Genomic DNA, 27,243 nt, shown 5'->3' on the forward strand with positions numbered 1-27,243 from the left:
CTAACATTCAATAAATTAAATACAGAAAACACAATTCTCTCAGATCAGAAAAAAAAAAAAATGACATACATTTAACAGTTAAAGGGATAGTTCACCAAAAAATGAAAATTATCCCATAATTTACTCACCCTAAAGCCTTCCTAGATGTATATGACTTTCTTCTTTCAGCCAAACACAATCGGATTTACAATTAAAAAATATCCTGGCTCTTCCAAGCTTTTAATGGGAGTGAATGGTGCCATTTTTTTGAAGCCCAAAAAAGCGCATCCATCCATCATAAAAGCTCCAGGGTTTAATAAAGTCCTTCTGAAGCGAAGCGATTTGTTTTCATAAGAAAAAAAAAAAAAAATTTAAAAACTTTATAAACTGTAAACCTTGGAAGAGCCAGGATATTTTCAAAAATAACTCCGATACACCAAGGATGAGTAAATTATGGGATAATTTTCATTTTTGGCGAACTATCCCTTTAATGAAACACGCATGCAATGGCCCCAAAAAGTATTTGGACAATTGAGCTAAACTTGAAGTATGCATTGCATTAGATTTCAAAATATCAAACCAAGTGGCTTTTAAAGAAATATAGTTTTAGTTTTTAAATGATATAATACATATACTGTTAAAAGAAGACACTTTCTAGTTGTCAACCTTGACATTAGTTGGCTAAAAAAAATGGCTTAGAAAAGTGAAATTAGTTCTGAGAAAAGCATGGCATCATTTGTTTGCAGATAATTTGATAGTTTTGTTAGTAAATGAAATGTTTTGAATTTTAGGTGCAACTTAGGTGTCCAAATACTCTTTGGAGTCAGTGTACATTCTTCCTTTGTCACTGAGGGAGACAGGGGTTAGAACAGGGCTGTTCTGATCCCTCCTGAGAGCCCTGCAGTGTCTGCTCACCCTACAGGTGGCAGGAGGCAGTGCTGGAGTCATCGCTCTGGAAAGTCTCTTTTTCTTTAACCACACCATTTCTTTTCTCCGTTCTTTCGTTTCATATATTCTCCAGGACGTCACAGGGAACGAATCCTCTCTTTTTTCCACTGGCTACTCTGATGAAGCCATTATGTTCATCCTCACTGCTGACACAAATCTGAAAGTGTGTTGATACAGCAGTGTTATCAAGCTGTTTGTGGCAGGAATCAAAGTTAGAAATTATTAAGAAATGTACTCACTTGTCCCTCTTTCAGGGTGATCTGCCCTTGTTCCTTACAGCCAATAAAGGTTCGGTGACATCTGAACACCCTGTCATCTGCCCTCACCTGATGCGCAAAGGATGCCGGGAAAAAACCTATTCTATCCTCAATCACACCCTGGAATTGTTAGTAAGATACACAAGAACAAATATTTTAACTCACAGAAACGTATCTAAGCAATAAGGTACGAGAAGGCTGTGCTGTATTGTGAATAAGTCACGGCTGAAGGGCGTTGCTAGGCACGACGTGAAGCGATCTTTCAGCCGTGACTTATTCACAATACAGCACTAGCCTCGAGTACCTTATTGCTTTGATAAAACGGTTACCACACAATAGAAATATTAAATCCAGAAATATGTATCAATGCAACTTTCATGAATTAAACTTTCACCAAAAGCCTTCCTTCCACCGGAAAAAATAGTCCCTGACCGTGAACAGCAACAGAAGTTACATTATTACGCCATTAGATGGCGGCAAAGACTGTCTTTATGAGTGTGTCAGTCAGTAGCGAAGACTTTTACATTGAAAAGACTGAATTATTGTGAACACCGAACAAGATGCAACAGACAATGCTTTGACTAGCACTGTCAGTCATGGGAAAACCCCTTAAATGTTAAAAGGACAAGATAATACATCGGACATTTAAACAGATTTTTTATTATGAACATAGGACTGACCTGAAGGAAAATGCTAAATCTGAATGCAGTAATAAATTCACTCGCTCACTCGATCTCTTTCTCACAATACTCTTCTACATAATCCAGTAAGCTTCAATGAAAAACATCAATTGAGAACAAACAGTTTACATTGCTAAGAGTAGTTGCTAAGGGTGTGTAGTGATACACAGAACCGTTGGGTGAAGCGGTCATAGCCGTGTTTTATCGTGAATAAAACACTGCTATTGACCAATCAGAATCAAGGACAGGAACTGTTTAAAATATACTGTTGATTAAAGCCATACCATTTGACATAAAAACTAATTTTGATCTGTTTGCAACATTCATATAAACCACTTCAATGATTTTTTTATGGTGCTTTGGTGTCATTTTTTGAAAGCTTTAATATGCAAATCAATTTGTAATTGCATGGAAAGGGGCATTGAAATATTTTCTGTATATTCAATTTTGAAATGCTTCAATGGAACCAACCAAATATCATGTTAACCATCTATTGGTGGTGAACTGCATTACAGATAGCACTATAAATTTACAAAAACAATGTATATTTATGCATTTCTTTTTATGTATTTCTAATTTACTATTTGTGACCATCATTGTTTTAAATCATCAAGTTGCAGAATGATGCAGAATGTCGCATAAAGGAGAGAATCAATTTTTAACCATGAAAGTGGAAATCTTGGATCAAAAAGTCTGCAAATTTGTCATGATTTTACCTTCCACCAGTCATCATTAGAATCATCTGCCAGGATTATTCGATCTCCGGGTCTGCAGGGAGACAGGAACACATTAGGACAAATTAGTACATTTCATCTCCTTTCAATAATACAAAATGAATTTTGGAATTAACTTTGGATTGAAACTCAGAGGTGATTAGGGCTCCCAAGTAAGACTCCATTTGTCAGTCTTCGACATAACGTCAAATGTGACTGACAGATAGGGAATGCTGTGCAGTTGCCCATATTCTGAGGTAATTTTGCATGCTCAAAGCCAAGTGTGACCGCACCTTAATCAAAAGGTCAGCATCTATTTAAACAAAGTCTTAATAGCAACAACATAAAAGCAGTCTAAGCAGAAAACTGAAAAGCTACAACTTTTTTCCCCATCAAAACTCATATTTATTCAAGAGAATGCTTGTCAATGTAGGTAAGCAAACAGTGTGTGTTCTGCATACTAAGAAACCCTGAGCTAATCATTATCACCAAGAAGTTGTCCAGCAGACAGCCAACAGCCTCCCTGTGACAACTAATTGCATATCCTGTTGAGGATATATTGGATGGGAATAGAGGAATTACAAATTATCACATGATACAGGTGTAAAGACTCAAATCAGCTGTGACACTGAATAACTCAGCACTTCTCTAGTGTGTGTGTGAGGAATCAAGAAGTTTATTATAGCTTTTAGTAGAATACTAGCATCTGCTGTTGATACCACAAAATAAATACTGGAAAGGAATAAAACAGCAGCTTATGCCTCCTTTGAAAGCTAAAAATTGCTTTCCTCTCACCTCATTTCCAAGTCTTGGTTGTCTTGGGGGGTGAATCCAAACAAAGCCACATAAGTATTGAGCAGCATGGGGTCCCTCTTCAGCTCTCTGTTTGACTACCGTTTAAACATACAGGGACATAAACAGAAAGAGACTATTACAAATGGGTGGGTTATAGAGTGACTTCTGAATTTGAACATTTCAGATTTAATTTATGTAATGCAATGAAAGGAAAATATTAATAATGAAATATTAATGCCAGAAGGATAAGTTAAATAAAGAATTATTCCAGAATCCAAACATTACTGGGCTGCAGACTTTGGCTAAGGTGGATGCATTTCTTAAATTTGGACTTTTTCCACCAGCTCCTGGGAAATTGTGAGTACAAGCAGACACACACACACATACACACACACACACACACACACTCAAATGCCCTCAGAATAGTTCAGATGTGATTAAATCCTGACACAGAATCATGAGTGAATGAATTGCAGCTAGCTGCCTCATATCAACGTCAGAAAGAATCGACACAAAGCATTTAAATTTCTGACTAAGCTTCATTATAAAAAGCATTTTCCTCTGGCCTAAAATATCACGGTCTCTGTACCTTTTCTTTCTTAAAAAGGTTAATTTTCAGAAAGCAAACAGGCGAGAACAGGGCTAGTGAGTAGCTATGAATGCTATTTTTCTGTTTTTTTTTTTCAGGATTTTTGATGAATAAAAAGCTCAAAAGAACAGCATTTATCTGAAATATTTCAAATCTTTTGTAATCTTTTGAAAAGTCGGCACTTTTGAGCATCCTTGGTAAATAATAATTTTTTTTAAATTTATTTTTAAACTTACTGACCCCAAACTTTCTAACAGTAGTGCACCTCATATTTGTTTTACTGTTTAATTTGCTTAATTGTGACAACTCACTGATATGGTGACAACTCCCCCTCACCTTTTTTTGGTAGTCAAGACTTTAAGGAATTTGCCTATATTGACTGACCTATAGACACCTGACAGCTGTCAATGGCATAATAAACAACAACATAAAAAATGTGTGTGAAAAGAGATTTTGTGATGCTTACAGATGATTCTTCTGATTTCCTTTCAGCAATATGAAAATGTTCTGTTCCATTCTCCAAGGGTGTAAAAACTAAAACAGTAGAGGAAAAATCAGTGATTAAAGACTGTAATTCAAGTACAGATCTGTTGATACTGAGGGACTCATGCTTTTCTTATTATTGCAAGAGGTTAAATTAATGTGGCTGTTGTAGTGAGTCATTGGTCAGAGTGGTGGACTAATTAGACAAAAATAATCATAGTTTCTCGGTCATGCTGGCACCTATGTGACACCAGAGAAAAATATCTGTCTCTCTTCCCAGAGCAAACACAGTCATGGGCACATGAATTCACTGAAGCTGGGGGTCAATACATTTTATTTTTAAATAAAACTGTAAAATCTTTTTTTTTAAATGTAAATTTGTAGTTTTATTCATATTTAGGAAAGCTAAAATTTTCCTGAAATAAAGTTTGAATGTTCTCACCATTGTCACTGGGTTTCCTGGTGAGTTGAGCTCGACTGCTGTGGGCCGCCTTTTCTTCTGGTACCTGAGCCACGTCACTGGTCTGAACAAATGTGTAAACACACATGAATTCTCTCATTTACACATATATGAACACAACGACTGTTATGTGTTTTAGACATGACAAGATTAATACTATCTGTTTACTATTCAGAGATTTACATCTATTAAATACCATATAAATTATCCTTTTATCTTCCTTTTACAAATAATTTCAAGGTTGATTTATTTAATCTTGGCTTCATCATGTCATGTTGTGTCTTCTGTCTATTCTCTCTTTCATCTCTTTCTCTCCCTTTTTGGTTATATTTGCTTTAGAGAGGCATTATCTGAAGCTGACCATCACTTCCTTCCAGGGTGTGTTTGTGACGGTGTTTGTTTCAAGCAGTAAAACATTACATCTGGGCTGCCTAGATTCCCTTACAACCATAGTAACTGCACATTAGGTGGTTTGAAAACCTGAGCAGAAAAAAAAAAACACATTAAAAAAATGTGTATTAAAGTAATAAAATTGAGTCAACATGACCAAATATGTTGCTATAAATAACAAAATGATGACAACATTCTTGTTTTATAACAGACAATGGCTTACAGAAACAGATCCCTGTGATAATGTTTTTAATAAAGAATAAAGAAGCACTTCTTATGTAGAGAGGAAATAATGATTGTAAATTAGGACTTGAGAAAAGAGCAGTTCAAAGAGTTTAAATTGAATTGTCTTGAATGTTTCACTGAAATAATCATTACCATTTTTATCACATGAGCTTCGCTTTCTGCACAAGCAGCCAAGCAGATGCACATTAAAATGTGATATCAATCTTTTTAAAAGCCTAAACTGAAGCAGATTGCCTGCAGGTAAATGATGGATGCACGTTTACTACACTCAGCTTGGAGCAAACACCAGTCACACACACACACACACACACACACACACACACACACACACCACACACCACCCACACAACAGGTTCCTCATAACACAACCCAGTACACACACACACACACACACACACACGTATAGCATCCATTCAAACTTCCAAAACAAAATTTGCAAATTCAGTTTACAGTACTGTTTTTTTGTTATATTTTTGAATTATATTTTAAATATTTCATTTAATCACACTAATTAGAAAAAATGTATTTTTAAAAGGTATGACCAAAAAATTGGATACCACTGAACAAGTGTTTCTTACAGAGTTTCTCTGTGGTGACTCCGATCCACTGGCCCGCTTGGTCTTTTGTGCCAGAGAGGTTCCGAACCTCAGAGTCTCATACACCGGGTCAACTTTACTGCCACAGGCTAGGACAAAACAAAAGAGGAGTTCAAAATACTACAAAATGTCAGTGAACAGGATGGTCAAGCTGGTGATGCTATGACATATTTTGCAAAAGTAAAAAAAAAAAAAATAATTCTACATATTGCTCACCAATAGGCATAACCTCCCTAATGCAACCAAACTGTTCCTGAATCAGCAGAGGGGAGCTTGAATATCTTCGAAAACCTTTGGGCTGAAATCACACAAACAGGATCAGTGGATTTTATTATTTCATTAATAAATTTTTTATACCCAGAATTGGTTTTCATGTGTACCTTGATTATGTAAAAAAAAAAAAAAATGCTAAATACCTGATTCAATTATTTAAAGGGTAAGTTCACCCAGAAATGATGTCATTTATTACTCACCCTCATGTCGTTCTACACCCGTGAGACCTTCGTTCATCTTCGGAACACAAATTAAGATATTTTTGATGAAATCCGATGGCTCAGTGAGGCCTGCAATGCCAGCAAAGTCACCAAACTTCTCAAGATCCAGAAAGCTACTAAAAACATATTTGAAACCGTTCATGTGAGTTCAGTGGTTCTACCTTAATATTATAAAACGCCGAGAATACTTTTGTGCGCAAAAAACCCCAAAATAACGACTTTTCAACAATATCTAGTGATGGCCGATTTCAAAACACTGCTTTGTAGGTTTACGAATCATTTGTTTCGAATCAGTTCTTCGGAGCGCCAAAGTCACGTGATTTCAGCAGTTTGGCAGTTTGATACACGATCCAAATCACTGATTCGAAACAAGATTTGTAAAGCTTCAAAGCAGTGTTCTGAAATTAGCCATCACTAGATATTGTTGAAAAGTCGTTATTTTGTTTTTTTGGTGCACAAAAGTATTCTCGTCGTTTTATAATAATAAGGTAGAACCACTGTAATCACATGAACTGTTTCAAATATGTTTTTAGTACCTTTCCGGATCTTGAGAGGTTTGGTGACATTGCTGGCAACAGAGGCCTCACTGAGCCATCGGATTTTATCAAAAATATCATAATTTGTGTTCCGAAGACGAACGAAGGTCTTACGGGTGTAGAACGACATGAGGGTGAGTAATAAATGACATTACTTTAATTTTTGGGTGAACTAACCCCTTAAAACACCAGTTATTCTCAACCAAAACAATTGATTGTTAAATGATAACTCAACATCAAATAAAAATGTAAACAAAATCACAAAACATGATAAACACATAGGGCATTTTTGTTTCTTTCAGTGGCATTTTTAGCTTGAGCTCTGGTTAATTTCAGACATGCCAAAATTTCAAGCTGATTCTTAGGACTGAAATGAGTGAAAATCACACCCAAGAAGTTTCAGATAGACTCCAAATTACAATGACTTAATGTGATTTTTTGGCAAATAAATTTCCTACATAGTGTCATTAGTGTTATAACCCTGTTAATAAAGAGATGAAATGGTGCTTGAACTAATAAGTCATTTCAACATAAATCATTTCAAACTGGTTTTTGCAGTTAATTGATTCAAAACTCTATTTCAACAATTCATTTGTATGATCACTCCAAAATGTCTACAAGTCTCTGCATTGTCTCTGCATTTCCCATGTATTAAAATGTTTTAGTAAAAATAGATGTACATAATGTATTGTTATATTGGTGCATATGAATAAAAATAATTATATATCAGTCTTCCTTGTGTTAATTTGGTCAAAAACCTGTGTGGGAAAACTGCCTTGATTGTTTGGTTACTCTAATCCATTTCAGAACAAATACATAAATATTGAGATATGCATCACATATTGTCAAAAAACAACAACAACAACAAAAAACAGAAAAATATTGAGATATAATTGTAACTATATATTTCATATTTCAGTCCTAATATACACTAGTACACACAGATAAATGTTGTATAAATGACTGTTATTGATGCAAAGGAAAGCTTTTTCAATTCATTTGAATGATTTTATACCTTTAAGATAGCCTACATTTACACCGAGATTAGCTTCTTTTATTGATTTAAAGCACTTAAAGTTCCTACAGCATTATAATTAGTGTCCAGGCACACACATAGCCTAATAAAGAAACCTGGCTCACTATGCCCTTATTTGTATCTGTTGTGTTTAGTCCACGCAGGTTGTCTACGCAATCAGCATCTCAAATCTGCTTTGAAGACTTCTTCGTTAGCCATGACTGGGGTCGGGGACTAATTTAAGTACCACTCGAACCCAGAGAGAAGCTCTCCAGTGCTACTACGTCACATTTCTCCAAACGCGCCTGGGGAACCGTGTAAAGAGACATGTTCAGTGTTGAAGTAGATGCTAATAAATGCATTTAACAAAAGTGCACCATGTCTGGGAGTGCTCTAAAATACGGTACTGACTCAACCGAAAAACGTCCATGTGACTAATTTGCTTAATCAACCAAAAGAACAATAATTGCTACACCATGTGAAGTTCACTTGCACATAATGGGAGTTTTAATGGTTGACTAACAATCAGGACTCAGCTCATGTCATGCTGCTAGTAAAGCACTCTTTTGAAAAGCATTCGTAGTTCTAAGGTTCTCACTGATCAGACAAGCCAAGAGAAATAAACAGAGTTTAAAAATAGCAACTTGTCCACTTTTGAGCAAAAGTGGAATTAGAGCCGAATCCAGTGGGGAGTTGTTCTCTTTTTAATCCTGACCCCCCACATCTATATTTTCCATCTGTGAGAGCCCACTACATCATCAGGAGACTTCAACCTGCCAAACAGTCTGAAGAACAAGCACAGCATTTTTTCCACTTCCTGTGTTGATGATCTCATAGTACAGTACTAGAATCAAAAGTACTTGGATCTAAGAATAAAAAACCTCGGTCAAAGGCGATTCTACCCAAAGATCTTGTGTTCCTTTCTTTTCAATAGTTGCTTCTGTAGTTGTTCTATGGAGAACTCTAACTGGGTTAATTGTCATTCAACAACTGTATTCATGCTAACAAATGTGAAATGTTTTGTTTGTTTTTTTGTTTCAATGCCATCTAGATAGCAGAATGGCTTAGATAATGCAGATAAGTAATACAATTTAAAGGAGTCATGAAATGGAAAATCAAAATGTCCTTGATATTTACACATAAGAGTTTCCTTTACAATAAAACTAGTGCTGTCAAACGATTAAACACAATTAAATCGCATCCAAAATGAAAGTGTTTACATAATATGTGTGTGTACTGTGTATTTTTATTATGTATATATAAATACACATACATGCATGTATACACTACTGTGCAAAAGTCTTAGGCACGTCAGTATTTTCACCCCAAAAAATGGTTTTAAGCTGGTTATTTATAACTTTTGCTGTAGTGTGCAGTAGGAAATATCAGTTTACATTTCCAAACATTCATTTTGCCATTAATTGTAATAATCCAGTGAGATTTTTGTATGCACAAGGAGTCTGACAACAGCTGGTGCTCCACACTGAGATCTGATCTCGCCATCATTAAATCTGTTTGTGATTACATAAAAAAAACAGATAAAATTGAGACAAACTAAATCCAGAAGAACTGTGACAAGTCTCCAGGACGCTTGAAGAAACCTACCTGCAAAGCTACAGTACTGTGAGAAGTTTAGGCACTTGTGTAAAAATGCTGTAAATAGAGGATACTTTCAAAAATACTGTCATAAATAGATTTTATTTATCAATTAACTTCTATTAACCAAATCAAATCAATATTTGGTGTGACCATCCTTTGCGTTTAAAACAGCTTTTGTCTAGGTATACTTGCGCATAGTTTTTTAGGTAGCTTTGCAGGTAGGTTTCTTCAAGCGTCATGGAGACACGGCCACAGTTCTTCTGATTTTAGTTTGTCTCAGTTTCATCTGTTTCTTCATATAATCACAGACCGATTTGATGATGTGAGATCAGATCTCAGTGTGGAGCACCGGCCGTTGTCAGACTCCTTGTGCATACACAAACTGGATTATTACAATTAATGGCAAAATGAATGTTTGGAAATGTGAACGGATATTTCCTACTAATACACTACAGCAAAAGATATAAATAACTGGCGTAAACCCCTTTTTGGTGGGTGAAAATATTAACATGCCTAAGACTTTTGCACAGTACTGTATATTTAACAAATATATATTTATATATAAAATATGTATACACACACGTAAGTATTTCTTAAAAATATGTGTGTGTATTTATATATACATAATATACAAAGTACACACATGCAGTATATTATGCAAGCACACACTTTTATTTTGGATGCGATTAATCGTGATTAATAGTTTGACAGCACTAATAAAAAGATAGTGTAAGTTTTATAGTATACCTCAAAGCTAAATCATCAGTTTAAAATGTGAAATGCCAAGATTTGAAATCGCTTCTACATATCCCATTTCATGCAAATCAAGCTTTATTACAGCACTGGTCATCTCAAGCATCAAACAAGCATGTGTGACACATGTTGTGGGGGAGGGCATAGACACGGTGCAATCACAGCAGTGGGCATTTACTTGCATTTCTAAAAGAGAGAACTCCCTTCCAAATCAGTGTTTTTGACAGTGAGAAAATGAGGATGAAAACTGGTACATTTTTTTTTTTTACAAGCTTCATAAGCTAACCTCCAGAAACATAATATAAAGACCTGAAAATGCATTTCATGACCCCCTTAAGGTGGGGTAAGTGATATTTCAAAAACGCTGTAGACATTGATGATATTTGAAATCAACCCAAACAAAAACCTACCCCTCTCTTCATTGCTCCACCTCCAGAACTCACCCTCCAATCCTAACCACCCTACTCTGAGTCGGTCTCGAACCCCAGGCCGATCGCTGCTGGCAGGCGAAGCGAGTGCACTGACAATGACGCCAAACACCGCATTCTCTAGCGGTCGTCAGTGCGCAGTGGTTTACCTGCACAACCCTCACTAGCTGCCACTGTTACAAACGCAATGCGAGAGTGGATATCTGTTTATCACAGCTGACGCACAACAAAATGCTTCATGAAAAATAAAGTGCAGATGATGAACGAACGACAAGGAAGCACAAAAAATGAATGTACAGTACACAAGAGTAAATACAAACAAGATTTTGTTGTTAGTCGAAAACAGTACAGCAGCTGGTGTCGGCACAAACAGTGTTTTTGAAATATGGCTCACCCCATCTTTAATACAATTTAATGGTAGCAAATATGATTTATTTATTTTTTTCTGAAATAAATAACTGTTGAATTTAAAGGACTTTATTATTTATTTTACAATAGTTTAAAAGACTTTTACATTTTTACAAAAGATTTCTTTCAAATAAATGCTGTTCTTTTGATTCTACTCCTCAAAAATATTAAGCAGCAAAACTGATTCCAACATTGATAATAATAAGAAGAAATGTTTACTGAGCATATTGGAATTATTTCTGAAGGATCATGAACATTGAAGACTGGAGTAATGATGCTGACAATTCAGCTCTGCATCACAGAAATAAATTATATTTTAAAATATATATTCAGATAGAAAACACTGTTATAATATTTCACAATATTACTGATTTACTGTATTTTTAAAGGTGCCATAGAATGCTTTTTCACAAGATGTAATATAAGTCTAAGGTGTCCCCTGAATGTGTCTGAAGTTTCAGCTCAAAATACCCCATAGATTTTTTTAATTCATTTTTTTAACTGCCTATTTTGGGGCATCATTAAATATGCGCCGATTCTGTGCGTGTCCCCTTTAAATGCTCGCGCTCCCCGCCCCCAAGCTCGCGACTCTATAATACATTGCATAAACAAAGTTCACACAGCTAATATAACCCTGAAAATGGATCTTTACTAAGTGTTCGTCATGCAGCATAAGTATAGTATTTATTTGGATGTTTACATTGATTCTGAATGAGTTTGAGGCTATGCTCCGTGGCTAACGGCTAATGCTACACTGTTGGAGAGATTTATAAAGAATGAAGTTGTGTTTATGAATTATACAGACTGCAAGTGTTTAAAAATGAAAATAGCGACGGCTCTTGTCTCCGTGAATACAGTAAGAAACGATGGTAACTTTAACCACATTTAACAGTACATTAGCAACATGCTAACGAAACATTTAGAAAGACAATTTACAAAAATATCACTAAAAATATCATGTTATCATGGATCATGTCAGTTATTATTGCTCCATCTGCCAATTTTCGCTATTGTCCTTGCTTGCTTACCTAGTCTGTTGATTCAGCTGTGCAGAGATCCAGACGTTAATACTGGCTGCCCTTGTCTAATGCCTTGAACATGAGCTGGCATATGCAAATATTGGGGGCGTACACCCCGACTGTTACGTAACAGTCGGTGTTATGTTGAGATTTGCCTGTTCTTCGGAGGTCTTTTAAACAAATGAGATTTATATAAGAAGGAGGAAACAATGGTGTTTGAGACTCACTGTATGTCATTTCCATGTACTGAACTCTTGTTATTCAACTATGCCAAGGTAAATTCAATTTTCAATTCTATGGCACCTTTAATTAAATAAATGCTGCCTTGGTAAGTATAAGACCCTTCTATCAAAAACATTGGGGAGTAGTAGTAAGATTTTTAAAATTTTATTTTGTATTGTTTGAATTGTATTCAACAGTTAAAATTCTACATACATATATAAATATATATTGATCTCACTATTAATAAAATCTATTATTTGACTGATTTAATCACAGAAATATAAAAAAATTCTTATTTCTACAATAGTAATAGATAATAGTTTTTTTTGAGAAAGCTGTGAACTTGTTCTCAAGGTCAGTCACTCATTCTCTGAGAAACCTGACCCACTGGTATTGCAGTGAAATCGTGGGAAAACCAATGGAAATTTTAGCACTCCCTTTCCTTTTTGCCATTTTTTTCTAGTGTGTGTGGGGGGCGTGTGAATTTCCCAAAAGAGTCGTGACTTGTGGGTCCCCCGAGTAAAGCACAGAGGTGTTTACATGATAGATGCATCTTGATATTCCATATCGGCTATCCCATCCTTCCTCTCTCTCACTTTCTCTAGTACACACCAGAGAATCATTAACATTCATACTCACGCAGCAATTCACAGAAGGAAAAGACAGTCTGATGAATCACACCTTCAAACCACCAAAAATAACACTGTCAAGAGTAACATATCTTAACACTCACGCACTACAAATCTTCACCTACCGCCAGAAAGTAACAACAAGAAAGCGGTATCACAAATTATAAGTATGGAGCTGGTTTCAGCATCAGTGGAGAATGGAAAAGTGTTTTCTTTGCAACAGAATTTGATATATCATGTATTAATAAGCCTTTTTGTATGGTAAACAAACATTGGCTAACCTGAGCAACAAATTAACATAAACACTGAATACTTTAGTTCCACATTCAATTTCCAAGATTAGCCAAATATCAACAAAACAAACAAAATAGGGGAAAACAAACACTCAATTCACAAAGTAAAAAATATCTCACCAATTTCCCCATGCATCTCTGCTGTCCAACTCCATCCAGGCACTTGTGGTGGATGCCCATCTTGCAGGCTTTGCACCGGAGGCCCAGCTTAGCATTGGTGCCTAGCAGTTGAGGTCATATTCAGTTAATATCATGTTTAAAAGTCTTCCGAGAGCAAACTTTAAAAAAGATCAATAAATACTTAATAAATACTAAAAAAAAAAAAAAAAAGATCAATAAACACAAGTCAGAGTAAGAAATTCCCACATGTGCAGTTCTGCTGTTAAATTCTATAATCAAGACCAACATTTTGTTCATTTTCATCCTCTATTAATGCTTAATTAGCTATTTTATATGCAACAGGGGCAATTCTGCAAGTGTTCAGGTTGATGGTCATCATTCTGGACTACATTTCTTTTGCCTAAACAAAAAAAGATCCCTTATAAGCAGATCATCAAATTATGGCTTCACAGTCCCAGAAACACTTGCAGAATCCAAACTTATTAGTAGTACTGGAAAATGCAGGTGTTAATGCTAAGCTGAACAGAAACAGCAGAAGACAAACAATAGCCAAGCGTAAAGTTTGAAAACGCATCTAAAAAAAACAGCACTCTTATGATCTAACAGAAATCCTTAAGCAGGAGCTCTTCTCTTTGCTCAATTTCAGCATTTGATGTCACCACATCTGGTGCACAGGACATGTATTCAGAGACATGGTTTTTTTTTATTTATATGGTTTATGAAAGGACTTGGAGGAAGGAAGAACAGAACTAGCTATGAATATGATTTTCCTGCTATCAACATTTGCGTTCATTTGAAAGCAGGGAATGCAAATCTACTCCTCAAAAGTCATTACGTGCAAGCAGTGAAACTCTGAAGCTGCATACAAAATGTAAACAAAATGATAAATAAATTCACCAAGGGACAGCATGTTACAACATCCATTCTCTGCTTCTTCCAGTAACAACACTCTTGTGCCTTAAAATAATAATAAAATCTTTAATAAAAAAAATTATGACTCCAACTCCTCTTATCAGGGTGTTACATTTTTAAATGTTAACATTAAAATTACACTTATTTCTTATTACTAGTGCTGAATGTTTCATTAACCATAAACTCAGCTCTTTCCCATCTCAAATTATGCATCACTTTAATGCATGCTTCTTTGGATGATCTTTAGGTAATGAAGAATTTATCAGGCGTAATTGCTTTCAGAAATTAAAAAAACTGCCTCGTGCAGGATAAACATAATCAGATTTTATTACGGTGAAACAATAAATACTAATTACTGAAAATACAGTGTGTTAAAGTCATCTTTCCAGCTGCTTCCCAAGAGCAAGCAGCACTTTATTGAGAATAAAATCACATATTGGTAAAAATCTGTCTCTTCCAGTGGTACACTGTATCTCAGCACACACAAGAGATGTTTTTTCATTATACACTATGTAACTTTTGCCAGTCTAGCGGTTAATAAACAAAACTGCATGTGTCTTCAAGAAAGAACATTGTAGCTGGAGCTACTTCTCTCTGTTTATGCATATGATGATTCACACAGGTACTGAGATACTCTGCAGAATTTGTCGTCCTGCCAGGTTTAAAATAGTCTGAATAGAAACACTTTTAATAGGCATACAATTGTGATTCAAAATAAGACATAAACACAGTTTTCTCATTTCAATTTTGTAAATTTTGAACAAAAAAGTTACATAGTGTACATTTAAAGAAAAAAATAAACCATTATTTACAGTATATAACAACAGCATGCATAGCAAAGCTCTGGAAAATGACAGCTCACACAGAATAACTTCAAAATAACTATATTCTTTTGGCAGTAACAAGAAATAACAGACAAAAACAATCCTCTCAATCCCCTGGAGTAAAGGGTTTGATATTGACCGCTCTTGGGAAAAATTCTATCAAGCATCGGTCTGCAAAGCATATGAGGAGCTACTTCATCATATGCATTTCCTGAGAGTGCTGAACAAGTCATTATGAGCGCAGAAGCAGGACAGGGTGGGCTGGGGGGAGGGGGGATGATCTATTTTGATTTGGTTTCTAAAGACTTCAATTCATCATCAAACAGAACAGACTTACCGAACACCTTGCCTGCTCCCCCTTGGCAAGCTAAAAAAAAATTAAAGGAGAGAATCCCTCTTGCATTACAATTATTCCATGTATCATAAAAATAAAATTATGGTAATATAAGTCACCATGACATTATTTAGAGCTAATTCCTGAACTCTCTGCTCTCTGCTTAGCTCTCTGAACGCCAATTCACCCAAAAATGAGAATTCATCATTTGCTCACCCTCATGTTGTTCCAAACCTGTATGAATTTCTGAGGAGAAATTTTGAAAAATATCCGTACAATGAAAGTCAATGGGGTCCAAATGAACATTTGACCACAGTGACTTTTATTATATGGACAAAAAACAAAAACACATTTTTCAAAATATCTACTTTTGTGTTTGGCAGATGAAAGAAAAAAAAAAACGAGTAAATGATAAAAAATATAATTTTTGGGTGAACTATTCATTTAACTATACAAGATCAAAGAGTTGAAAAGATTAAAAGAATATATATTCTTGTTTTGAGTGGCTTTAAGATTTAAAATGATCAATGAAATATGAATGTGAAATGATTAATAGGGTGAAAACATCAGGTCCCGCTGTTGTGAGAATGACTTCTGTCACAGGGCTCATTTGCCCCGGTCTGCTACAACTGGCTGCTTCCAGCTATCCATCGATTAATCAAACATCACATGCTCGGTCCAGACTCTCTCATGCATCCCTGTGCTGATTACTTCAGCCTCAGAAAAAAAAAAAATCTTTAATGCGTCTTTAATGCGTTTAATGGATGGGTATTATGTGCTGAGTATTTTTTGCTGGGGTCGAGAGGTGATACTGGGCAGACCAATTCTAATGAAATTCTTCCTATAATGAAAATGGCCTACAGCCACTTGTGTCAACTGAGATCTAGTCCAGGCCAGCCTTCAATAAAATGCCTGTAAGAGATATTAGAATATTTTTTTCAAAGTCATGAAATGTTTGGTCTATATTTTAGGACTTGTATGCCCCAAAGGAACAGAGGAAAATGATTTCATCATTCAAAAATGCTTGCAAAAGCTGCATGAAGTGTTATGTGGACTTAATTTCAATGTTGTTAATGTCATCAGTTGCCCAATGGGATGGGAATCCACCCACACAGACAGCCAACCATATTCGCAATGCTAAGCCTCCTTTTATACTTTGATATACAGCATGGTTTCTGTGTCTTCAGAAATAGATGCCTCTGCTCCATCCAAACAGGAGAGAACATCAGCATGAAAAACGTGTTGCTCTCTGATCCAGAAACTGCTTTGTAAATTGCTGAATGACATTTTGCAATAGACTCAATACCTAGAATTATTAACACAGAACATGCTTGATAAAAACGTGTTCTGAAAAAAATGCACGATAAGTTCATGGTCAGTAAATATCTTTACGAGTGCACAGAGGACCATTAAAACATTTCTTATCCTTTAGTTTTTAACCACACAGCTGAGTGGGTGTTTAGTGGGTGTTTCTTCAATTTTGGCCTTTTAGAAAAGACACGCGTTGAACACTACATAATATGTCTACTAACAATGTCCAAAAGTGACAATATATGCAACCAGTAGAATTGTCATTTTTGTAAAATACTTTTTTGCATCATTGACCTAGATTACAGCTTAAATGGAAATAATGCCCAATGAAACTAAACTACAAAAATACCCTAATTAAAAAGGGGCAAAGTTGTAGGTTGTGGTGTGATTTAAAAAAAAAAAAAAAGTTTATATAAATAATTTTCACATTAAAATGGCTTATGTTTATTTCACTGTTAAACAAAATAATTAATATTTTATAATGGATTTTCATAGTTTAAGATTTAAATTCTGGGTCTGAGAACAAAAACAAGTAAAAAAATATAGTAAGACAACACAATAAACATTAAAATCTACACATGAATAAAAAATGATGATGATGGCATGGTAAAAAACTAAAATGTTATAAAAGTGGCCCAAGTTAAATACATGCAGACAGACACACACACACACACACACACACACACACACACACACACACACGTATATGTGGTTTACGGGGACTCTCCATAGACGTAATGATTTTTATACTGTACAAAATGTATATTCTGTCCCCCTACACTAAATCTACCCCTAAACCTACGCCATCAAAGAAAACAGTGGTTTTTTGAAATTCAGGTTAAGTATGTTTTTTTTAAACCATTTGGTTTATGAGGACACAGGAAGTATAATACCCATGTCAATATACGCTTTTGTGTCCTCATAAACCATTTATACGAGAACGCACACACACACACACACATAAATAAATAAATACTTTTTAATCAAGGTGTACTATAAGGAGTTTAAAAGGAAAAAAATCTGAAACTAAACAGCTTAGCAGCAGGTCAGATCTCTGTATCTCCAGCTCAAATACCCCATTCATCATGCCTTTGGCTAACACAAACGAACATGGAAAACTAAGGAACGTGATGCTGAAACCCAGTTAATTCCGGTGTCCTGATATCTGATCCAAATGCTGAGATTTGGGTCAGCAACACGTGGGCTCATATTTTAATAACCTGTAGAGATTTGGGTCAAACACAAGTGAACAGGTATCTGGTCTACCTGTGGAGATTCAGGTCACACACAGGTGTCCTGATATCTGATCCTTATGTGGGGATTTCACGGTTCGTTATTTAGTAATGACCCATTAGTCACAGCAGGAAATTGAGACTCGACACACAAGCAGAAGAACTTTACCCTCCACTTGTTATTTTTTAGGCTGGTGAGATTTCATAAAATTCGCCTTCCAGCATTCTGATTACTGCATTCCGGCAGTAATCAGAATGCTGTGGGATAATGAACCGACAGATCATTCCTCATCTAGTGCTCTGCAAGCTCAGGTTTCTCTACATTTACTACAATGATTTGAAATGCATCATTTCGCCTCTTGATGTCCTTTTCATGAGGATGAGCCAGGACCAGATTTGGAGCCCTGCCCTCATTAGTGTGCTCTTCTGAGGGAGTGTTAGTGAGGTAAAGAGGTGATGAGGCCTGACAGATCCATATGCCAGCCACAACCAGACAAGACACACTCGCACTCTCTCTTTCTCTTTCTCCCTCTCTCTCACACACACTGCGAATTTGCATACAAAAACACATATTGAATATACATTGAATATATAAATATATTCAAAAAATATTATGTGTGTGTGTTCTGTTCACCCTTGTGCATTGAAATAAATAAATATCTCTTTTTAAACAGGTGGACATCTGTCCGCCTCACCACACTCACATAAACAAATTGAAAGCTGAGCCACAACCCCTTGTTGCCTTCTATTAGGATAAACCCACAAATACCCTAGTGCAGGCTTAGCTCAGCACATATGCCTTTAAACACCACACACAAGTAGAGATCTTTATCTTGAAACAATCAACTCTCTATTTACGTACATGATATAGACAAGCAAACCCAGTTTGGACAGATGCATAAAAACGGGGTATGAAACTCTGAATTGGCTGTAGAAAACCTCAATGATATTTAATTCTTAGACACAAAAAAGTTAAAACACATTTACCACATTGGCTTAATTAGGGAAGAGTTGAGAGACTTAAAGACCTCATATGAAGCCACTTCTCCGTCCTATTTTGATGGACTTCTATTGAAAGACATTTAGGTGGGGCTCATCCTTTTTGTTTAAATAGCCACAGCCCTGCAGAAACATGTTTTGCGATAATATAATACGTAATATAGGTTTTGGGTCAGTAAGATTTTTTTCCCCAGTTAGTATCAAAGACTATAGCTATAGAAAGACAGATATTAGTTATGAATGGGAGAAACTGCAACACGCAATATGGCAGAATACGTCCTGCCTTCCAAGTAAAAGAGTCAATCGCTGATTGATAAAGTCATTATTGTATCATTGCAGCTACAGTTAGAAGCTCCGGTTCCCATAGAAACCTGAGATTCGCGCTTAGGACTGCACATGTGCATTGGCTAGTCTAGCTTGAAAAGTACGATTTTTGACAGTTCATGTCAGATTTTGTTGCTGATTTGAAATATGTTATTTAATTATGAGTTCGCAAAACAGTTTTTGAGATTTCACAATTTCCCCCATTCAAACAGACAGGACTTGGATGCCTGAAATAGCTGCCCGGAGGCGTTGCAAATATGGCTGCCAAGTGAACAGACTTTCCTTGAAAAGGACTTTGTTAGTATTTTAATTCAGCAAGGTTGATCATTGATCATGTGACACTGAAGACTGGAGTAATGATGCTGAAAATTCTCCTTTGCCATCACAGTAATAAATTACATTTTAATATATATTATTATAGAAAACAGTCATTGTAAATTGTAAATATTTCACAATATTACTGTTTTTACTGAACTTTCTTTTAAAGGTGACATCGAAGGTTTTTTTTTACAAGATGTAATATAAGTCTAAGGTGTCCCCTGAATGTGTCTGTGAAGTTTCAGCTCAAAATACCCCATAATTAGGCATAATTAGAAATGCGGCGATTCATGCCACGGCCCCTTTAAATCGCGCACTCTCCGCCCCCTCCCGAGCTCTTGACTCTATCACTGCATAAACAAAGTTCACACAGCTAATATAACCCTCAAAATGGATCTTTACAAAGTGTTCGTCATGCAGCATGTCTAATCGCGTAAGTACAGTATTTATTTGGATGTTTACATTTGATTCTGAATTAGTTTGATAGTGCTCCGTGGCTAACGGCTAATGCTACACTGTTGGAGAGATTTATAAAGAATGACGTTGTGTTTATGAATTATGCAGACTGCAAGTGTTTAATAATGAAAATAATGACAGTCTTGTCTCCGTGAATACAGTAAGAAATGATGGTAACTTTAACCACATTTAACAGTACATTAGCAACATGCTAACGAAACATTTAGAAAAACAATTTACAAATTGCTCCATCTGCCATTTTTCGCTGTTGTCCTTGCTTGCTTACCTAGTCTGATGATTCAGCTGTACACATCCAGATGTCCTGGCCTTGTCTAATGCTTGAACATGAGCTGGCATATGCAAATTTTGGGGGCGTACATATTAATGATCCCGACTGTTACATAACAGTCGGTGTTATGTTGAGATTCGCCTGTTCTTCGGAGGTCTTTTAAACAAATGAGATTTATATAAGAAGGAGGAAACAATGGAGTTTGAGACTCACTGTATGTCATTTCCATGTACTGAACTCTTGTTATTTAACTATGCCGAGGTAAATTCAATTTTCAATTCGATGGCACCTTTAATAAATGCAGCCTTGGTTAGCATAAAAAAAAATCTTGCCAACCCCAAACCTTTAAACGGTGCTTCAAGTTTTGTAGCTTTCAGGAGTGCACTTACATATAACCTAAAAACTAATAGACATTGACTAACAGCCACAATAATTCAATTTTTATCTCATGGAGTCTTTAACTCATTACGTCGTGCCACTCAATCATTGTTCGGTGTTCTCTAAATGGTCAAATCATTGTGTGCTGGCGTCATCCAAAGTAACAAAACATTAGTGTCTGGTGGCCAGACAACAGATGGGTAATACAATATTCTGGATTATGCGTTCAGTCATCTAATCTATAATCATTATGTTAGGGATCAAAATATGCTCCTCTTTCTAAACAAACACAGCTTTGTTTAAGTGTTTCCTGTTTAATGAGACTCCTGAGTCTGTCATCGGAATAAAAAAGATAAAACATGTCCTCTTACCTACAATCATGTGGTTGCAGATGTCACAGAAGTGGGGCTTCTTGAAGATGTGCTCTAGAAAGGTGTGTGCGTTGGGGTCCATCTGGCGGGGGGCACGGGATGGAGAACAGATTGTGATGGGCAGGTTGCCCGGGATGACGGTCGGCAGCGGAGGGGGTGGTGGAGGAAGGGACATCGCTGGGGAGGTCGAGATGGACACGCCGATGGTACTCAGATGACCTGTGCTGCTGCTGACATCCGAGAGCAGTTCGGTTTGAAACTTCACATCCTCGATCGGCCGTTGGAAAAAATTATCAGCGCTTTTGCTGCGAAGACTCTTAGTCTTGAAAGACAGTGAACGTTTTAGCCTCTGCAGCTGAAATAAACACAAAACGGAGTAAAAAAAAGCATCTGATTTAGACAAATGTTCAACTCCATATGGCATAAACAGCCCCCAAAACATTAAACTCTGTGAGTGGGTGATTTTTGATGCTTGGCAGGTGTCAAATGAGGGCATTCTCACTGAAACAACCTCCAGATGATTATATGATCTCTCCAGCCATCATATGTTAACCCAACTCGACAAGGCTAAAATTACAGATTATGTATGTTCATGTAACTCACAGAGCATCAAAAGGCTTAGTGAAAGAGAAAAGAAAAAAGGCAAAGCAGAGAAAGATGGGCTGTCATGTCTCTTGGTACGTAACCTCTTTAAGGGGTGCACATTACCCATGATATCAGTCATACACTGACAGCCCTCTAAATTGGCTGACAACACCCACCAGGATCATCTTTGCCTACTAAAAATGTCCTCTAGGCCACACCAACCTGCACTACTTCCTAAGAAATGTGCACAGGAATGCAATTCAAATCTGAATAAAAATGAAAAGTGCCAGCAGTAAAGGTTAGACAAGGGTAGTCATCAGCTGTCCTTCCTGTAGCACTGTCTAAGGCACCTTACATTTACAGACACTGGCCACATCTGCAGTCCTTGTGCCTCCTGAAGCAGAACTATGGCATGTTCATGCAGGTGATCAGATACCCTAAGCATCATTCTTCTGATATTTTTCAGAATCAGTAGAAAGGTCTCTTTAGCATCCAAAGTTATTGGAACTCTGGCTTTAATTGTCTACTGCCTGTTAACTGTTAGTTTCTTAAGGACTATTCCACAGGTGCATGTGCAATAATTGTTAATGGTTCATTGAACAAGCATGAAAAACATGCTTGTTCAATGAACCATTAAGGGTAAAGGAAAGGATAAACCCTTTCCAATGAAGACTTGAAATGTATTTGGATTTTACATAATTATCTTTAAAATATTGTATATCCTGAAAAAGGGACACTTCTTAGAGTTATTACTTATATATATATATATATATATATATATATATATATATATATATATATATATATATATATATATATATATATATATATATATATATATACACACACAAATATTTTACACACTCACACAAAAACACTCTACTTTTTATTTACAGATTATTCTGCACATAATTTACAGCTCCAAGATAGCTATACATTCATAAACACACTTTTGCTGGAAAACAATGACATATAACGCAAATAAACTCCATACTTCACTGATTAATGTACAAATTTAAAACTTTCACACAGTCTGACTGAAACAGCATTTATGGAGAGGAGGGAAATGACACAAGTAAATCTAAATAATAAAGCAGTTTCTGAATAACTACATAAATAAATAAAAGCCACTACTGTCTTTCAGAACTTATCTCTACTGAAGACAATAAGTAAATATGTAAAATTCCCAACTGCATTGAGCTCTAAAAGCACAGTGACCCGTCCAACATTTCCGGGCTGAATGTAGAACTCAGGGCCACAGAAAAACAGCTGGCTATCCATTCATAAACACACTGTAAAACAATGATATATAAAGCAAATTATTCTATGATTGGTTTATAATTTTTGGTTTTTAAATTCTAACTGATGCTCTTAAATCAATTTCGCAATTCCATCATAAAACTTTATTTTGCAAGGCATAAACACATTTACAGTACAAGATTAAACGGAACTGGTGATTGTTCTATCTGCTAGCTAAAAAAAAACAAAACAATGCCCTTGGCCATCCTTATTGCTGAGCCCTATGCATGTATGTTTTTTTTTATATGTACACGTGTGTGTGAGAGAGAGACATGGACCATTTGGACAATACTTTCACATTATGTTTCCACCAATCAGAATAGAGAATCAGTGCAGCGTGTTTAGTGAGCTGCATGTCTGTGTATGATGATGATGATGACCTATTGATCTCTGACGCCCAACAGAGAGTGATTGATCGATTAGTCCCTCCCTCGCTGCTTCTGTCCATCAGTGCTCATAGCTCACTGTCAAATTACAAGCCCCTTACAAGCAGCTTTCCGCCTGAAAACCCTGTAAATTACATTAAATCAGTTATAAAAGTGCACATGCTGTTGGTAAAAAAAAATTGGTTTTAAGTACTTCCTGACATTTACAAGGCACTTGCTTTTGTGGCAGAACTAACAGTAAACAACAGGCTATCAAGAAAAGCATTGCCTTAGTTCAAGTTACACTTTGCCTGGCAGTTCCAATAAAATTAATGAAACATAATAAAAATAAAAATAAAAAATCAATGATGCCTGAGACTACTGCTGACAAATGAACATGTCTGGGTCTTTATTTTAGGTTCCTCACAAATTAAAAATGAAGTAATTTAACTGTCAAAAGATGTCCCCCAGTCTTTTGCGCTGATCAAAATGGTTAATGAGAGAAATATGACCTGAAATATGATCATTATAAAAGTCCAGTTTTGAATTAAAAAAGCAATGGAAGTGACTTTTTCAAAAATAATGGCCAGTTCTTCAGGAAAATCATGAAACTTCTAGGCCTACATCTATTAGGAATCAATTCTGCTGCTGTCAGCACCAAATGTGTGTCCTGCTCTACCCTGAAGGACGACTAAGAAAGATGGAGCTGATTAGGATGAAAGTCAGGTATTTTCAAACAAGATTACTGTGTTTAGCGAAGGAGGGACACACTTTATTAGACCTGCTTTCCTTGTAATACATTTTTATTTTATCAAACATAAATTAACAGAAAGCAATCAGAAACACATATTTTAATTCATTTTGTTTTAGTCATAAAAGGTGTTCCTGGATCAGTTCAAGGTGCCATGTGCTCATGAATATGTTAATAGGGACAGAAATAACCAGATCTCGGTTCAGTAATTAAGCTGAGATGCTTGATGATAGATTAGCAAATAAAAGCCCTCATACTGATGAAATTCTCTGATTATTATGTCCAAGTTCCTCTCTAAAAGTCATTATTACTCTATAACCAAGTTCAAACAAGGAACTGCAGGATGGTCTTACTTCTTACTAAGAGCCTTTTGTTTCTTGGAAATCTGTGAAATGCAACCAGCACTGGAGATTAAGTTATGAATACATTTTTTCATTTTGCATTAAAGTCTCCCATTAACAACTAATGAGTCATATTCCTTTTAAGCAGACTATTACATTCTTAATTTGGCATATTCTCGAGTGTATTCTGCAATAATGTCAAAAAAAGAAAAAAACTGATATGAAAACTAGCCTTTGGTCATAAATCAAATATAATGTGGTAATAGATTATTTCTATTTCAAAAAGAATGTTCTTTTAAAACACTTCCACAGGACTTCAGTGTAAAGCATAAAATTGTAGGTGTTCTCACTGCTCAAAGTAACAGCACTTAATTACACACAAATCCCTCAAGACTCTTCTTATGAGTGAAAAAAACATTTAACTCCATAATTCAGTGATTAATATACAAATTTAAAATTTTCACACTCAGACACACACAGACTGAAACAGCATTTATGGAGAGGAGGGAAATGACACAAAGTAAATCTAAATAATAAATCAGTTTCTGAATAGCTACATAAATAAATAAAAGCACTACTATCTTTCAGAACTTCTCTCTACTGAAGACAATGATAAATATGTAAAATTCCCAACTGGCACCAAGCTCCAAAAGCACAGTGACCCGTCCAACATTTCCGGGCTGAATGTAGAACTCAGGGCCACAGATGACCCAGAAAAACAGATGAGCTCGAGCTCAAACTCAGGGCCAATGTGACGAAATGCCACCAACTACAACCTCATCTTAAATCATACAACAAATAGACATTAAGATAGAATCACAAATACCCCTTGCAAAGCTAACTTTAACTTAGCTTGCAGGAGCCCTACTGCCTACAAACAATATCATAATGGATGTTGCCAGTGTACAGGGTTGTTTAATAATTAGAATAATTTTGGAGATATGCACAGAGTTATTGGTAAACATAAAGCAACAGATGCTTATGAATCAAATATTTCATTCTTCTTTCACAGGATTGGTGAACACCTGACCAAAAATTGAACAGTATGGGAGACCGAACACATGGTGAGCTCTAACACCATTAGTTAACTAATTACAAATTAATAATATATAAAAACATATCATTTCAGGGGTGAAAATGAAGAAAATTACTCTGTGTGAAATATAAAGGACTGGTATCATCATATGTAAGCTTTGCTTACCATTTTGTTTTGAATTAAAATGTAACTTCTATTTGTTTACCATTTTGAATCAAAATGTTTAAAATAAAACGATGGTGAGCGAGGTGATGGGGGTGGCATAATAATTATTTGAACAATTAAATTTGATTATCCTACCAAATAAATGCGTGCACAAAATTTAAAACGCCCATTCGAGTAAACACGCGCCACGGTAGTGTTACAAGACTAGGCACTCTTTGTATTTGACACTTATTTACACAATTAACACGAGGTTAAGTGGTAGATAACTACTTTAATTTGCAACAGAGTGAATTCATATTATAAAGCATACTTAGTTTGACACACAAAACGCCAAAAACGTGTCACAACACTCGCGGTCTCTGTAACAGTAAAAGTGTGAAAGGACGCGTAAACTGCGCACTACACATAAATCTCTGTCGGTCTGCTGTGACTGATGTTTTCATGAGATGTGGGTTTCAAACCTTTGACTCCTGCTGGCTGATGTATGATGGGGACTGGGGCTCACGGTGTTCCCGTTCGTTCTCCTTGCCCATCGTGTCCTCCTGAATCATGTTCGCTGGCGGAATCATGTTGATAACAGTTAAACAGCACCAGTCTGTCGGATACGTCTGGATACCCACGCGCTTTACATGATGAGTTGAGCTGGAAGTTCTGAACTGCCGAATGCGTTGATGATAAATTGTCTGAACGTACAATATCGTACTCGTTTATCGACTTTCCATCAGTTTGTACAATGCATAGTAGAGACGCAGTCCGCTCGAGATGAACTCACTTCATTAGAGTCAGTATCGTCCAGCAGACTGACTGATCTGGCTGTCAGGCTGTGGATCAGCCAATCAGAACCCGCCAAGGGAGGAGTTCAGCTATGATTAATTCCCATCCTTATTTTAAAAGGGATTTTTTCCCTGAGTAGACTGGCTGTTGTCACTTCTATTTTTATCTTCACATTCATCTATAAATTGTAAGTCTAAAAGATAACCGAGTTAACGGTTAGTGTTACTGTTTATTTCTATTTCTGGAATGAATTAGGTTATCTGTGCAATTAACAGGTTGCATGGGGAGGATCTGCCTCCGCAATTAACGCTTAAAGGGTTAGTTCATCCAAAAATGAAAATTCTGTCATTTATTACTTACCCTCATGCCGTTCCACACCCGTAAGACCTTCGTTCATCTTCAGAACACAAATATTAACATATTTTAGTTGAAATCCGATGGCTCCGTGAGGCCTCCATAGGGAGCAATGGACACTTCCTCTCTCAAGATCCATAAAGGTACTAAAAACATATTTAAATCGGTTCATG

At 36.1% G+C, this 27,243-nt stretch overlaps 1 protein-coding gene across 2 annotated transcripts; it reads right to left on the reverse strand.

Annotated features, from left to right (window-relative positions):
• Positions 1-383: 383 nt before the first annotated feature.
• stac (SH3 and cysteine rich domain) lies at positions 384-26,810 on the reverse strand. 2 transcript variants are annotated; one of them, XM_048191089.1, is made up of 12 exons: positions 26,404-26,810; positions 21,401-21,755; positions 15,726-15,755; positions 13,653-13,753; positions 6,353-6,434; positions 6,119-6,225; positions 4,887-4,968; positions 4,428-4,495; positions 3,373-3,467; positions 2,581-2,632; positions 1,167-1,304; positions 384-1,084 (listed from the first exon to the last, which is right to left on the reverse strand). In XM_048191089.1, exons 1-12 carry the CDS (start codon positions 26,509-26,511, stop codon positions 986-988), a joined length of 1,317 nt encoding a protein of 438 aa, XP_048047046.1. In that variant the 5' UTR covers positions 26,512-26,810; the 3' UTR covers positions 384-985. The 2 variants fall into 2 exon arrangements, with proteins under 2 accessions (XP_048047046.1, XP_048047048.1); XM_048191091.1 differs by lacking the exon at positions 15,726-15,755 and having other exon boundaries at positions 26,404-26,809.
• Between the last annotated feature and the right edge of the window lie 433 nt (positions 26,811-27,243).

This window comes from Megalobrama amblycephala, linkage group LG5 (genome assembly GCF_018812025.1).
Source record: "Megalobrama amblycephala isolate DHTTF-2021 linkage group LG5, ASM1881202v1, whole genome shotgun sequence".
NCBI classification, from domain to species: domain Eukaryota; kingdom Metazoa; phylum Chordata; class Actinopteri; order Cypriniformes; family Xenocyprididae; genus Megalobrama; species Megalobrama amblycephala.

Bases quoted from the DNA above. Each gene is read 5' to 3' on its own strand.
- stac (XM_048191089.1), bottom strand. From the start codon at position 26,511: ATGATTCCGCCAGCGAACATGATTCAGGAGGACACGATGGGCAAGGAG. The intron at 3,468-4,427 runs GTAAGCATCACA...TTTAAACGGTAG, and splicing joins GGAAATCAGAAGAATCATCT to TCAAACAGAGAGCTGAAGAG. The intron at 1,085-1,166 runs GTGAGTACATTT...ACACACTTTCAG, and splicing joins TCACCCTGAAAGAGGGACAA to ATTTGTGTCAGCAGTGAGGA.